Source organism: Lissotriton helveticus, chromosome 3_1, assembly GCF_964261635.1.
Source record: "Lissotriton helveticus chromosome 3_1, aLisHel1.1, whole genome shotgun sequence".
NCBI classification, from domain to species: domain Eukaryota; kingdom Metazoa; phylum Chordata; class Amphibia; order Caudata; family Salamandridae; genus Lissotriton; species Lissotriton helveticus.
This window is the reverse complement of record NC_136061.1, coordinates 782689696-782704145: the sequence shown is the minus strand read 5'-3', so window position 1 is coordinate 782704145 and position 14450 is coordinate 782689696. Positions and strand designations below refer to the sequence as shown.

General features: G+C 44.5%; 1 protein-coding gene across 2 annotated transcripts in view; it reads left to right on the top strand.

Moving 5' to 3' along the window:
• The window catches only part of COPB1 (coat protein complex I subunit beta 1), a 296632-nt gene that overhangs the window by 233592 nt on the left and 48590 nt on the right, over window positions 1-14450 (top strand). For both annotated transcript variants that reach the window (XM_078681014.1, XM_078681015.1), the window contains exon 18: window positions 8046-8165. In XM_078681014.1, coding sequence (XP_078537140.1) covers window positions 8046-8165 — 120 coding nt within the window. The remainder of the gene's footprint in view (window positions 1-8045; window positions 8166-14450) is intronic.

Below are 14450 nucleotides of genomic sequence, written 5' to 3'. Positions count from 1 at the left end.
ATCACATTGTATCCAAAGACCTTTTGAAAGTTTTCAATAATATATTTAATCCAGGGGATCTTCAGGTGCTGGTCCAAGGAGAGGCAATCCTCGATAATAGCTCTGTTCAGTGAGGTGCCTTCATTTAACCAAACAGATCGCCACAATAATAAGGGTCTTAACATGATTAGATCATTCAAAAAATGGGTCCCCGTTTCCTTATGAACCAAGATGTTGGAGGTAGATTTGGGTAAACACAGGAGCCTTTTCAAGAAGTTATTCTCCTCTACCTGTAGGCACCCGGCTGAAGTCACACCCCAAACTCCTGCCCCATAAAGGGCCGCAGAAAGACATTTTGATTGGAAAATTTTTAGCACATCAGCTATGCGTCTATTCCCCAACTTCTTGGCAAATACAAAGACCCCATTAGCACTTCTAATCATCTTAGTTTTAACTGCTTTGTGTTCAATATCCCAGCTACCATTTTTTGAGAAATTAATCCCCAAATAGCAGAAGTTGTCTACTTTTAAAACCTGTTCGCCTTCTATAAAATAATGAGAGTTAACTTTCGTTTTAGCTCGGCCAGGACCACACTCCATCACATAGGTTTTAGACCTATTGATCACCAGTTTCCTGTTTTTGATGAACTGGACAAACCTGTCCATCAAACGTTGGAGGCCCAGTGGAGTCCTGGACAGCAGCACAGCGTCGTCCGCATAGAGTAACACAGGGATGTTAAGGTTGTTAACTCTAGGAACGTCTGCCGTAACTGTCTGCAGGGCAGAATCCACCTCATTAATAAAGAGAGTAAAAAGTAGGGGTGCTAAAACACACCCCTGCCTGATTCCCCTCCCGATCCTAAACTTGTTTGTACATTTCCCATTAGGCCCATACCGGACACTAGTACTGAGTTTTTCATACAGGCGAGCCAGAAAATAGACTATACAGTCAGTCGGGAGCTCCCATATCAATCAATTTAGCCCACAATAAGGCGTGGTCAACCATATCAAAAGCACTGCTTAGGTCAGCAAAGCATAAGTATAGTGACCCTTTTTTGGCCTGGGTGTATTTCCCGACCAAAAGTTCTAGATTTAAGCACTGCTCGATTGTGCCACGTCCTTTTCTGAACCCAAACTGACTATTAGTTAAAATCTCATTCGTCTCTGCCCATTCCTCTAATCTAGCTAATTGGACCCGACTCATAACTTTAACAGATGAGTCCAGTAGGGATATTGATCGATAATTTTTAGCTTCGCCCCGGTCTCCCTTCTTATATATAGGGATGATTATTGATTCTGCCCAGGTAGATGGTATTTTAGAGCTAACGGCTGCATTAAAGATCTTGGCCAATAGGGGACCCCAGATCTCCGGGGCGGTCTTGTAGACATCTATGGGTACCCCATCGGGTCCTTGGGCCTTCCCTCCCTTACTAGCTCTTATACTAACCATAACTTCCTCTACTGTAATGTTTAGGGCAGCTATAGGCCATCCTTTTCCATTAGAAACTAATCTGTTGTCAGAGTCAAATATGGTGGAAAAATGTTGGATCCATGACTCTATGCTCACATTAGATGTGAGCTCTGGAGCCTTCTCATCTTTGAGGAATGGGCTATTTACCGTGGACCAGAACAAATTACCATTCCTTAGTTCTGCTGCTTGACTTAAGTTGTCCCACGCTTCCTGCTGTAGCTCAACCTTTCTGCGTTTAAGGACCAATTTAAAATCCTGCCTAAGTTGGATCACTAGACACTTGTCTCTAGGTTTGGCTGCTAAAGCTTCTTTAAGATCTCTCCGGTCATTGGAACAAGCATGGTCAAACCACCCCCTATTTTGTCTATTCGTGTGCCCTACCTCTTTAGTAAACTTCTTGCTAATGATTGAATTAATTCTATCAAAGCGATCAATACTGGCAACCACTGTTCCATCCTGTTCCAGAATTGCTGAGATTTCCATCAAGCAACTATTAATGATAGAATCAGATGTTTCATCAGCTTTTTCTCCCTTCCACCTCAACCTGACACCATTTGTTCTGTATGGTTCAATATTAACGATTGTACCCGTGTCGGGAGTGGTGGTAGGTTTCCAGATCTTAATTTCAGTGATTAAACAGTTATGGTCACTCAGCATCACATCAACCACCTTGACCTCAGAGCACATGGGGATTAGGTTGGAAGACATGCATATAAAATCAATTACCGTATTGGCCCCCCTCCCTTTGAAAGTTGGGATACTTTCTCCCAAATCATTCTTTACATTTTCCATGATTTCCATGTCATAATCTATCAAAAAGTTATTCAGGGTTTCACCATACAAATGATGAGGAAAATAAACTTCAGCATCCCCTGAATGATTATAGACCCCACATAGATTCTGGGATGATAAGGGGCAAACAGATACGTTAAAATCCCCCACAAAAATAAATTCATAAACACCGTTAAAATTCTCTACAAGATTACACACTGCTTTATGTAAATCATTTATAACTGTGTGCCTAGTACCATCAGAAATATTATTGTAGAAATTAATCAACAGTATATTTCTACCTGCTTCTTGTGCAAGCCAGAGGATTTGGGAATGAGCCCCTACTTTTACATGTTTTTTTACTAAAACAGGTAACTTCACTGAAATCAAAACTAGCAGACCTCCTTTTGATCTGCCGTGAGGCGAAGCCAAGGCGGGAAGCTCATAGGAAACAAAGCCATCACTCCCCTTAAATTCTTTACACCATGTTTCCTGTAGACAGATAATGTCGAATAAGCGAATAAAATCTTTCCATCCCAACATTTCCTCTTTGGCCATCAGGCCTGCAATATTCCAGCTAGCAATATAGCAAGTTACCTTGACCCTTTCATGGCTGACACTGGGCGTTCCATCAATAGATACGGACATGTTATCATCTACATTAAAAAGCTCTATGTTAAGGTCTAAATGCTCCTCTTCTCCCCCAATAGACAAACACTCCACATTCACATTATTAATCATTTGCGTTACGGACCTAATTGGCTCTCCAGTATCATCTCTCACCTGGACTGAGTTACTCTTATGTCAGTCATTTTGATCCAGGAAACTCAATGACTGAAACCTATTCTGGGTTGGAACTTGGTAACACATCCCGTTAACAGGTGACACAATACTATCACATACTGATGAGAAATTAGGGGCATGTGTTATAAATCTATTCCCACCAGGGACCGAATTCAACATATGCATCGGCGCAATAAGAGAGCCATCCTGGGAACCGAAACAAAAGGTGTGTGGCCCTGGTCTGTTTGTAATAGGTTGATAATTGTTATTGGTCGTTTGCCCCTCCCAACTATTTACTGAGTGCAACCTATTTAAATGGTTGTAGAAATATCCCAGTGGCCTTGCGACGACATCTGTCTCTGACTGCGTGATTGAGGCCGCTCTAAGGAGGACCGTCGCAACGTGTTGCGGGTGTTTAAAGTTAATAATCACGCAGTCGCCCCCACAGGTTTTTCTGGTGTTACCAATCCAGTTGACTCTTCTGATGGAAATAATCTGATCAGAGTAGCCAACTGGATAACCACAGTGTCGATTTAGCCAAGAGATAGCTTTATTTTTTAGTGAATCCGCCAACTCTTGGGTATAAGGTGCTTGTGTTATAGGTGGGACATTAGTTAGAACTACAACATAGGGTACACATTCAGGTGGGAGGTCTATGGGGCGCTTGCTTGTACTTACAGGGCCCCTATTAGTCCCCCCTGTGGTAGCTACTGGAGCTGTCACAGCTGGTACTAGACCAGTCTTCTCCCCATTTGAAGATAGAATTGGTCTTACATCCTGATTAGGATTAACCTGTCCTACACTGGTTGACCCTGCTCTCTGCTGCTGAGAAAGTCGACCCTTATCCTGAACTACAGGGCATGTCGATGCAGGTCGCTCTTTGGATATTTGTTTCCCAGCAGTAACAATAACAGGGGGACTATTTATGTTTCGTGGTTGAGCCCTTTCCTGTGCTGATACTACAATTGGAGGTGTTATATCTTTAATAATTAACATGGTTTTATCCAGAGTGACAGAGTGCTGGTCAACCGCGTCCCTTAATCTCAAGACTTCCCCGCACAAACCCTCGATTTTGGCAAGCAAGGGCTCTACAATCATTTTAAGTTTATTATCAATAGTGCTCACCAACAGATCTAATTGGTCGGCGTCAATAGATACACAGCTATCTTTAATTAGTGCCCCTATATCCTCTGAGTTATCTTTGTGAATGATGTCCTTTTTGTATTTTCTACCTGAGTGATGATTTACCCTTTTAGGAACAGTTTTCCTACAGGCTCTCATTAATCTTGTGGCCCTCATAGACTGTTGGGGAGTACCCTCATAGGTATCACCCAGATCATCTTCCGCTACAGTCACATTATCGGTAGCCTCAATTGGATCTACAACAATACTGATATTGTCCGTCTCAATAACTGTAACACGATCACTGGGTGTATTAATATCAACATTATTAGGATCCAGAGGCACAACCAAAGGGGGAATTTCCGAGGTACTTTTCCCTAAAGATTTCCTCCTGTCAGTATTTATTCTGTTAACTACTTTCAGTAGATAGTTATCAGGTAAAGTGGATTGAATAGACATATTGGGTGGTAGTTCAGGAGACAATCAGCAATGAATATAAAACAAAGTTAAGTTCACTGTTTACCACTTGGAAGTACTCACAAGTAGAAATAAGGGGGATGGCCCGTCCCGTCCCTGGTCGTCCCCGGACGGCCACAGACGGCCCGCCCTCTGCCCGGGCTCAGCCCGGCAACGCCCGCGCGCGTCCGCGATGCGGAGAGAGCCTCCGCCTTTTACAGCGCCTCCTAGCGCGTGATGACAGGAAGCAGGTGGGCTGGACTCGTGAAGCCTGCTGGGAGCTGCAGTTCCACCTCGCAGCGTCAGGGACCCAGCGGCTTTGACGGTGACAGCAGCGGCAACTGCGGTGGCCCCCCGGCGTCAGGTAAGCGTTTCCGAAATGCCCCCGCTCTCCAGTGAGAGCCTCCGCCTTTTACAGCGCCTCCGGGCGCGTGATGACAGGAAGCAGGTGGGCTGGACTCGTGAAGCCTGCTGGGAGGTGCAGTTCCACCTCGCAGCGTCAGGGACCCAGCGGCTTCGACGGTGACAGCAGTGGCAACTGCGGTGGCCCCCCGGCGTCAGGTAAGAGTTTCCGAAATGCCCCCGCTCTCCAGTGAGAGCCTCCGCCTTTTACAGCGCCTCCGGGCGCGTGATGACAGGAAGCAGGTGGGCTGGACTCGTGAAGCCTGCTGGGAGCTGCAGTTCCACCTCGCAGCGTCAGGGACCCAGCGGCTTCGACGGTAACAGCAGCGGCAACTGCGGTGGCCCCCCCGGCGTCAGGTAAGAGTTTCCAAAATGAAAGTTAAAATCGCCCAGTATGGTGAAATGTGGTACGCCTGCGGAGACCTCGATTAAATTATTGAGGTTGTTAAGAAATTTCGATCTGGACCCTGGAGGGCGGTAGAGTAGAATGCCTGTAAATGATTGGTTATCGGAAATGCTGATGGAGAAAGAAGAAGCCTCGCAGTCGCTATAATTAGAGTCGGTAAACTTGACTTTGAAATGGTTTTTGTATAGAATGGCTATTCCTCCCCCCTTACGTTTTTTTCTGTCTAGTCTGAATACGCAGTAATTTTCAGGAATGGCTGCTTTGAAATCTGGACCTGAAGAGTCATCGCCCCATGTTTCGGTGATGAATAAAAGGTCTATATTGTGTGACTCGATGAAGTCCAGAATTTCAGCTTTATGTTTGGGGACCGAACGGACTTTGATAAGTGCTGCTAAGACCTTAGGGGTGGGGGTGGGTGGGTGGATGGGGGAAGTGCAGAATGGACATTTGTAGGGACCTATATTGAGATCGGTGTAAAGTAGGTGCGGTAAGGGATGCAACACTTCTGTTAAAGAGTTCAGATTACGAAGTTGTTCGGAAGTGTATGTTAAGGATAGATGGTTTATGAAGCGGGTGCAGCTCACCGTCAACAAGGGGGCTGGCCTCTGGCCCGGTCTCGGCGCGGACGAGCGCAGACGAGCTTGCCTTAAGCGCGCCTTCGGCGCGCAATCGTCGCGCCCGCTGCGCTAGTCCGCTGTGCTTCCGGTGGGTGAGCATAGTTTATAGGCAGAGAGGTGACGAGGAAAGGGGGCGTGGCCAGCGTGAGTGGGCGTGTCCGCTGGGCCAGGTGGGGCGGAATAATAATCTGGTTCTCATGTAAAGCGCGCTAATGCCATTGTGCAAAGTTTGAGCTATATAAAACTGCAAAAAACATAATATTAATAATAATAAAAAGCAAAGAAGGAAAGGTTGAGCCAATTTAGAGTGCTGATGGGACGTACCCTCCTCCTTAGTGGTACTCATTTTATCAACCATAAATAAAGAAAGGCTGAGTTCAGTTCATGCAGATGGTGGACATTTGTACCCAGCTCTGTGTTATGTTTTGCAGGGAGGCTAGCTTGTAGCCTCCAGGTCACGCGCAGCTCTCCTCAGTGGGAGCTCGGCACACCGAGCTTCTTACTGGCGCAACTACACCTGTTCGTGAACATCAAAATACTGGGGGCTTATTTACAAGCCCCTTGCGCTGCCGGTACGTAATTTTTTCCATATTAACAGTGACGCACCGGCTGCGCAAGGGGCTTGTAAATAAGCACCTGGGTCTTCAAAATTGACAAATGCCATTTTCCAAACTATCGATAAACATGCTGATGCAAACAGAGATGCATCACTTCCCTCCACTGCTTGCATTCCATACCTCAACAGAACAAAAACACTAGTTTACAAGTAGCGCAGCACAGGCCCCCTCCCAAATACGTCCCTGAGGTGCAGGGCAGTGCCAACAATAACACTCGGACACATAGAGAACCCGTGGTAAAAGAGCCCAGCCCAGAGGTGTCCGGGTCTGTGCACGCCTTACACCGCAGGTTCAAGTTACAGCCACAACCGCTTGGATTTAGGTGTTCAGTGCAGAGTCACAAACTAAAAGTGAGGACTTTAAAACCGCAAATCCAACATCCAGCCTTGGAAAACCAGTCGGGTGGTGGTGGGGGGGCATTTTTAGCAGCGGTAAGGCCTGGGGCCAGAGGGAGCAGGGGGTTCTCTCAAGGGAGGGGCTGTGGCTGGCCACAGCTCCGTGGGTGTTCCCACACATTCGCAATGACTTCGCCACAATTGACAGGCTATGAATTCTAGGAAACGTCTAGAAACGCATCTGTGTTGCTGCCACATGAAAACCCACGGACTTATTTCTCCCCAGTGCATACTGTATCTGCACATGAACACCCCCCAGAACCATCTACCTGTTTAATAATACAGAAATGCAGTACTACTCAATTGTGTTTGGTTTTGGTTGCGATCACTCAGGGACACCACCACATCACTCGGGGACACCACCACATCACTCGGGGACACCACCACATCACTCGGGGACACCACCACATCACTCGGGGACACCACCACATCACTCTGGGACACCACCACATCACTCAGCCCAACCACATCATCACTCAGCACTACAACAGCACTGTCCTTGCTTGCTACCAATAAGCATTGCCATAGCCAATAGGACTCGCGTTAGGAAAGTGTAAGCTATTGGCTTTGTGAATAACAATGCTATTAATTTATATATTTTCAAAGCCAACACATATTAAAAAAATGGTCATTTACAACACCAATAGCTCACACTTTCCTAATGCGAGACCTATTGCATTGCAAATGCTTATTAACATCTGCCAAGGTGCTCTTTAATGATGAAATAGAAGATTATTTTATAAGAGGGTAATTGATACTGTAGTTTTAATCCACATTTAACAGGCCAGTGGTACCAAACAATAACTTCCAAGGGACTGTCTTTCACCTATAGAACTTGTAGCTCAGCTGTCTGATATGTCCATAAATGCTGAAAATGTTATGTTATCCATTGTGATTCAGATCACTAAGATTTGCACCAAAAGTCGTATAACTGTAATCACTTTTGTGTTTACTTGTCTGACTACTGAAATTGTAATCTAATTCCCTGCATTGTTGTCATCTAATTCCCTGCATTATTTGTTAAAAGGTGACTTGAAATTGGTGGAAAAACCTTCTCCTTTAACTCTTGCCCCTCATGATTTTGCCAACATAAAAGCCAATGTTAAAGTAGCTTCCACAGAAAATGGCATCATCTTTGGGAATATTGGTAAGTATTCTTTTAAATTAAATTTAAAAAAAATTCTGTCCCTAATAGTAGTAATACTTGGCTAGCCGAACAATTGATCATTATAGGTAAGGAGCCAACTCAGTATATTTGTGTAACTGTATTTTTACATTGGGAATGCTCCATTGATTAAACTTTTTTGTTATATTTATTTATATTACACAGTGATGATATCTATTGTATAGTTATGTGTAAGACATGTTTTCATTTGCCTATCTTTTGACCCTGTGGACTGATTTACATGAAACGTGGCAGCAGGCCTACTCCGTCAGCTGAGTTTCGGCATGCCAAGTTTTGTGAAGATCGGTCCACTTGGGGAAAGAAGTTAAGGAGATTTCTCATTTGAACTCCCATCCGAAATTTTGCCAAAAGATATAGCAAAAACTATTGAACTAATTTACACCACTGTTCCAAACGGAGTTATATTTTTGGCTCATATGCACAAAACCACTGAAATTCACCAGTTTTGTTTATGAGCACTAACAACACACAATATAACTTGTCTTTCATGTACAATACATCTATTTGCCAGCGGCACAGATACCTTAGTTTTTAACTGTGATTGTAAATATATGAACACACTTATTTATTTACATTATACATATTTGAAAGTATTAAATGGTATTTGAGCCTCGAATATTAATACATGATTTATGAATTTCAAGTCGAAGATATATATATATATATATATATATATATATATATATATATATATATATATATATATATATATATATATATATATATATATAGTAAATGCATTTCTCTTAATATAGAGATAATGCAATATCCACAGTGTTTTATTCCTAATTATAATTAGGGCTCCCGGTTTTATGGTATTTATATTTCAGTCATTTCCGTCTGTATTTATTCAAATTTATTTTGTTGCTAATTTTACCAGTTTTTATCCATATTTTTTCAAGGCTTTGTGAAAAAATGAAGCTGAAATGTGTATATACCCTGCATTTATTTAACCAGTTAGTGTACACTTGTGCCTGAACTCTTGACAGGTTTCAATGATATATGCAGACTTGTGCGCAGTGCCAAATATCACTCCAAACGTTTGCTTGAAAAGACGGTGCATTTCCACACATTCAGCCCACATTAAGGGGCCAAAAGCAGATTTGCAATTTGAATTTACACGCCATGACATGAATTGGTTACACAGGCACACACGCTCCCAAGTAATTCATCCGTAGGATTCAGAAAACAAAAAGGCACCTTCAAATTCTAAAATACTCATAAAAAAAATCCAAAAGGAATAATTGGAATAGCAAATGGCCAAACGGAGTTTCGAACGAACAAACAGAACTTGAAATCGCTAACTCAAATTCTAATTGATTATTGATTAAGCTAAATGATTTAATAGCCTTTTGAATGCCCACTCAGAATTCTGCATGCGCAGCTGGAGTTTCAAAATTGGAATGTCTGATTACATAGACAATTACGAATTCAAGTCATCTGAATTTCCACGATTGGAATTGACCAAATGTGTATGAAAATAAAGGGTGCAAGTCCACATTTCCTGGTAAAAGTACTTCGGGAATTATATTTTAGGAAAACATTTGAAAGTGAGGGTAACTGTGTATCTTTGTGGGTGCCACAATGCATGCATGTATGTGCATGTGTTTCATAGCAGTTGCTTTTCCTACTGCACAACCCGCGCTGATTTTAAAACTGACCGGTTGGAAAAAGTATGTCATTCTCGTGAACTGCTTTCCTTAATTCACAGAAATTAGACCACTCCCTTAAATGGCCAAATCCACCCAATAGGGAGCCTAAAAGATGTGTTGCTCTGATTTCTTTCTGGTCAGTTAATTAGTCTCACAGCCTGGAAATCTCTTAAAATATCAAACTATCAAGTGCCTTATTTTTTAATTGGGCGGGCCAGCTGTCAACCGGTTGGAGCAGCGAGAGGGGGTTATTTGACTGATGATTTTACAGACATGGTGGGAGAATGTATTTGGTATTTGGTATTTGGTATTTGTAGAGCGCAACTGTCGCTCCGGAAGGAGCATCCTGGCGCTAACTGGAAAATGAGTGAGAGGTCGAATGTAAGCCGGATTAGATGGCATGCAGCACATATTCGTCAGATATGCTGTAGATCCATGTTTTTAGTTGTTTCCTGAAGTGGATTTCCTTGGTAAGGGATCTCAAATGCTGGGGCATAGAGTTCCATGCTCTGGAGGATAGGTGGGTGAGTGTTTTACCCCCTTTAGTTTTTAAGTTGAAGTTAGCTACTTTTAGTAGGTTATTGTTGGAGGATCTCAGAATCCTCTGGGGGTTGTAGTGGGGGTAGCGTCTGATTAGGTATTTGGGGCCAGTGTGGTTAAATGCCCGGAATGCAACAATTAGGATCTTAAAGATTCTTTTGTGCAAGGGCAACCAGTGGAGGGTTCTCAGAGCGGTAGAGGCTGAAGACCTCCTGGGAAGTTTGAGCACCAGCCTGGCAGCCGCATGCTGAACGCTTTGCAGTTTTTTGAGTGAGGCTTTTTTCACACCAGCCATTAGACTGTTACAGTAGTCTATGCGCGAAAGGATTAGTGCCACAGCTACCGCCTTTCTAGCTTCCGTTGGTAGGAAGTCAAAATTTTTTTTGAGGGATTTAATGATTCCGAAACAGCTTCCTGCCACCTTCCTGATGTGCAGGTCGAAGGAAAGATCAGTATCGAAGGTGACTCCAAGGTTTCGTGCGGTTGTAACGGTCTGAGGGGGGGCTGTGGAATCCTCTGGCCACCAAAGATGAGGACAGAAGTTGACATTTTTCCCCATGGGGAGGATTTCTGTCTTACTTGAGTTACACTTGAGGTGGTTTGTTTCCATCCACAGAAAGACATCTTTCAGGCAGTTTTTTAGATTTTGTTCGGCAGTCGTAGAGTTATCCTCTAGCGGGACTATGAGTTGGGTATCGTCGGCGTATGATGTAACAGTGATGCCGAATGATTCGATCAGGGAGATCAGGGGAATAAGGTAGATATTGAAAAGCAAGGGGCTAAGAATGGCACCTTGTGGGACTCCCGATCGAATCTTTTTCTCTGCAGAACTGAAGGGTCCTAGTGTGATGGTTTGGGATCTTTCTGTTAGGAACGATGTTATCCAGTCCAATGCCAGGTCGGAGATGCCGATGTACCTAAGTCTGTCCAGGAGTATAAGGTGGGAGATGGTGTCGAACGCTGCTGTGAGGTCCAACAAGATCAATACGGCGTTCTTTCTTTGGTCCTGTAACAGTTTTATGGAGTCAGTCAGTTCGATCAAGCCTGTTTCAGTCGAGTGCTGGGGGCGGAAGCCTGATTGTTGGGGGTGGAAGATGTTGTTCGTTTCCAGATGGTTTTTAAGTTCCCTGTAGACCATTTGCTCAGTGATTTTCCCCAAAACTGGGAGAAGGGAGATTGGACGGAGGTTGGTCAAGTCAGAAGGGGATTTGTTAGGTTTTTTCATTAAAGGCTTGACAATGCCTTGTTTCCATGCACTCGGAACGATGCCAGTGCTGAGGGAGGTATTCACTATTGTGTTTATGATGGGATTAACAGTATCAATCAATTGGTGAAGGATTCTGGGAGGGCAGGAGTCAGAAGGGGCTCCTGAGTTGCATGCTAGAATGACTTCCCTGGTTTGTGCTAGGGTGACCTGTGAAAAGGTCTTTAGGTATGCAGTTGTTTTTCCTTCTTGTTCCTGAGTGAAGGGGGACTGGGGGGTTTGGTATGGAGGAAAGTCTTTCTGAATAAGATTGATTTTCTCTTCAAAGAAATCTGCTATTTGATTGCAGAGATCTTGAGAGGGAGGTATTTCGGCCTGTAAGGCTTTTGGATGGGTGAAGGACTTCACTATTGCAAACAGGGTTTTTTGCTTTTGCTTAGCCTCATTAATGGCTTTGGTGTAGAACTCTTTTTTGGCGCTTTTTATGATGGAGTGATAGCTTTTCCTTAGTTGGACATAGGAGTTTCTGTCCATACTATCATATGTTTTTCGCCATTTGCGTTCACCTTTTTTGCAAAGCAGATGAGCCTTGGCTACTTCTGGCGTGAACCAGGGGGCGTTTCTTTTGCCTTTAGTGTCCGTTTTCCTAATGCGTTTGGGTGAAGCACGTATTTTGATTTCGTGTAATATCCAGTTGTGGAAGAATTGGGAGTCTTGTTCCACATTACCACTCATACTGGGGATATGAGTCTCAAAGGTAGGTTTGAGTTTAAAAGAATCTCCTACCTTTTTCCAGTTGACATGGTTCTCTGGGGATGAACTAGGTTTGGTTGTGTTTTTGGACTGTGATGTTCTAATGAGAAATGGGATCAGGTTATGGTCTGTCCAGATTTGTGGGACTGGGGTGTGGGTTTCTAGAAGGGGGAAGTTAGTACAGACCCCATCTAGAGTGTGTCCCGCTAGGTGGGTGGGTTGTTTAACTCTTTGCTGGAGGTTGAAGATTTCCAAAGTTTGTTGGAAGTTGAGTGTCTGCGCATCCCCTGTGGAATCGAGGTGCAGGTTGAAGTCACCCAGCAGGGTGACATGAGAATATCTGGTTAAGAGCTGACCAAGGGTATCGCTGAGAGAGTCTAGGAATTTGGTAGCGGTACCTGGGGGGCGGTAGACAAGTCCTCCTGAAAAGGAGGTGGACTCATTAAGTTTAATAGTGAATCCCAGGGATTCCGCTCCTTTTAATGAGTCAATGGTGAAGGTGTGGCATTTGAAGGAGTTGCGCAGCAGCAGGGCTACTCCTCCACCTCTCCCCTTCAATCTGTCTTGCCTGAATATGGAGTATCCTTGTGGAAGAGCAGTGGCTAAGTCAGGATTACTGTTGTCCGTAAGCCAGGTCTCCGTAACGAGAAGACAGTCAAGGTTGAATTCCTGGATGAGGTCTTTAATGTCTTGGTTGTGGCAGGCCATGGATCGTGCATTAATCAACCCTCCGATAAAAGATGAATTGTCTTCCCTAGAATTTATTTGAGGGGCCGGAGTCGTGCCGGGGGAGGAGGTCCATCTGCATAGCTTGCAGCTGAAAGGCCCCTTGATGGTATTGATGTCAACTCTGCAGACACAGTTTATACCGCTGCGTAGATTTAATAGAGAGCTGGCTTGGTAACTTATCATAGGGGGCCCGGGTCCAGAGTTTCCTGCGCCTGTCGCGGTCTTGGCGCGGACGGGCGCAGACGGGCTTGCCTTAGGCGCTCCCGCTGCGCTCGTCCGCTGCACTTGCGCTGGAGGCACATTTAGGGAGGGGGATTGTAGGCGTGGCCTGACAGGGGGCGTGGCCTCGCGTCTGAAGCGATGGCGTTCGTGGGAAACAATGACACCAAACAGCGCTAATTCCGCTGAAGGTGACGAGCCTGCCTGGCGGTTTTGCCCAGAGAAGGCTTCTGGTGCAGGTACCAAGTTTTAAAACACAATGAACAAAGAATGTACAATTTTAAAAAATAAGTGCGAGTATCTCCTCCGGCTTTCCGCCTCAGAGGGTGTAGAGTTCCAGTTACACGCGCTATTGGTCAGCGCTGCTTTATAGGCGGGGATTGTGGGCGTGGCCTGACAGGGGGCGTGGCCTCGCGTCTGAAGCGATGGCGTTCGTGGGAAACAATGACACCAAACAGCGCTAATTCCGCTGAAGGTGACGAGCCTGCCTGGCGGTTTTGCCCAGAGTAGGCTTCTGGTGCAGGTACCAAGTTTTAAAACACAATGAACAAAGAATGTACAATTTTTAAAAAATGTTTGCAAAAATAAGCTGGATGACTAGCCTGCCATGCTATGGTGGTACTGCTGAACAATCGGCAATTATGTTTTTCATAGACAACGCCCTCAGCCAATCCCCTCAACCCCCCGCCCACAAACACACACGCACAACTGTCCCAGAGCAGCAGGTTGTCTTTGGAAAACAAGTGTAATATCCCTGACACGCTGGAAATTTTCCTCAAGCCTATGGGGTGCTTTTGTGGCCATTTTGAAGAAGAAAACATTGCTACTAATGACGTCAGAGGGTCTGCTTAGCCAGTGGAGTCAGGCAAGGTTACACAATAGTAAACATAGTGGAGGTCCCTCCTCTAAACAAGACAAGGAATCCAAAGGCTGGGCGGCTGGGGCTTCTGCTGATTTTTGGTGAACACCTAGTCACACCCAATTCTAAATCAAGGCTCCCCCCCAGCCCACTCTTTTATTGCCCCTGCTCCATTAGAATTGTTTTGCATGCAAAATAAACAGCAATTGTGGGCTTTTGTTTAAGTATTAATGTTAATCACAGCCCCTTCACAAGCTGTGATTAACAGGAATACTTAAACATAAACCCAC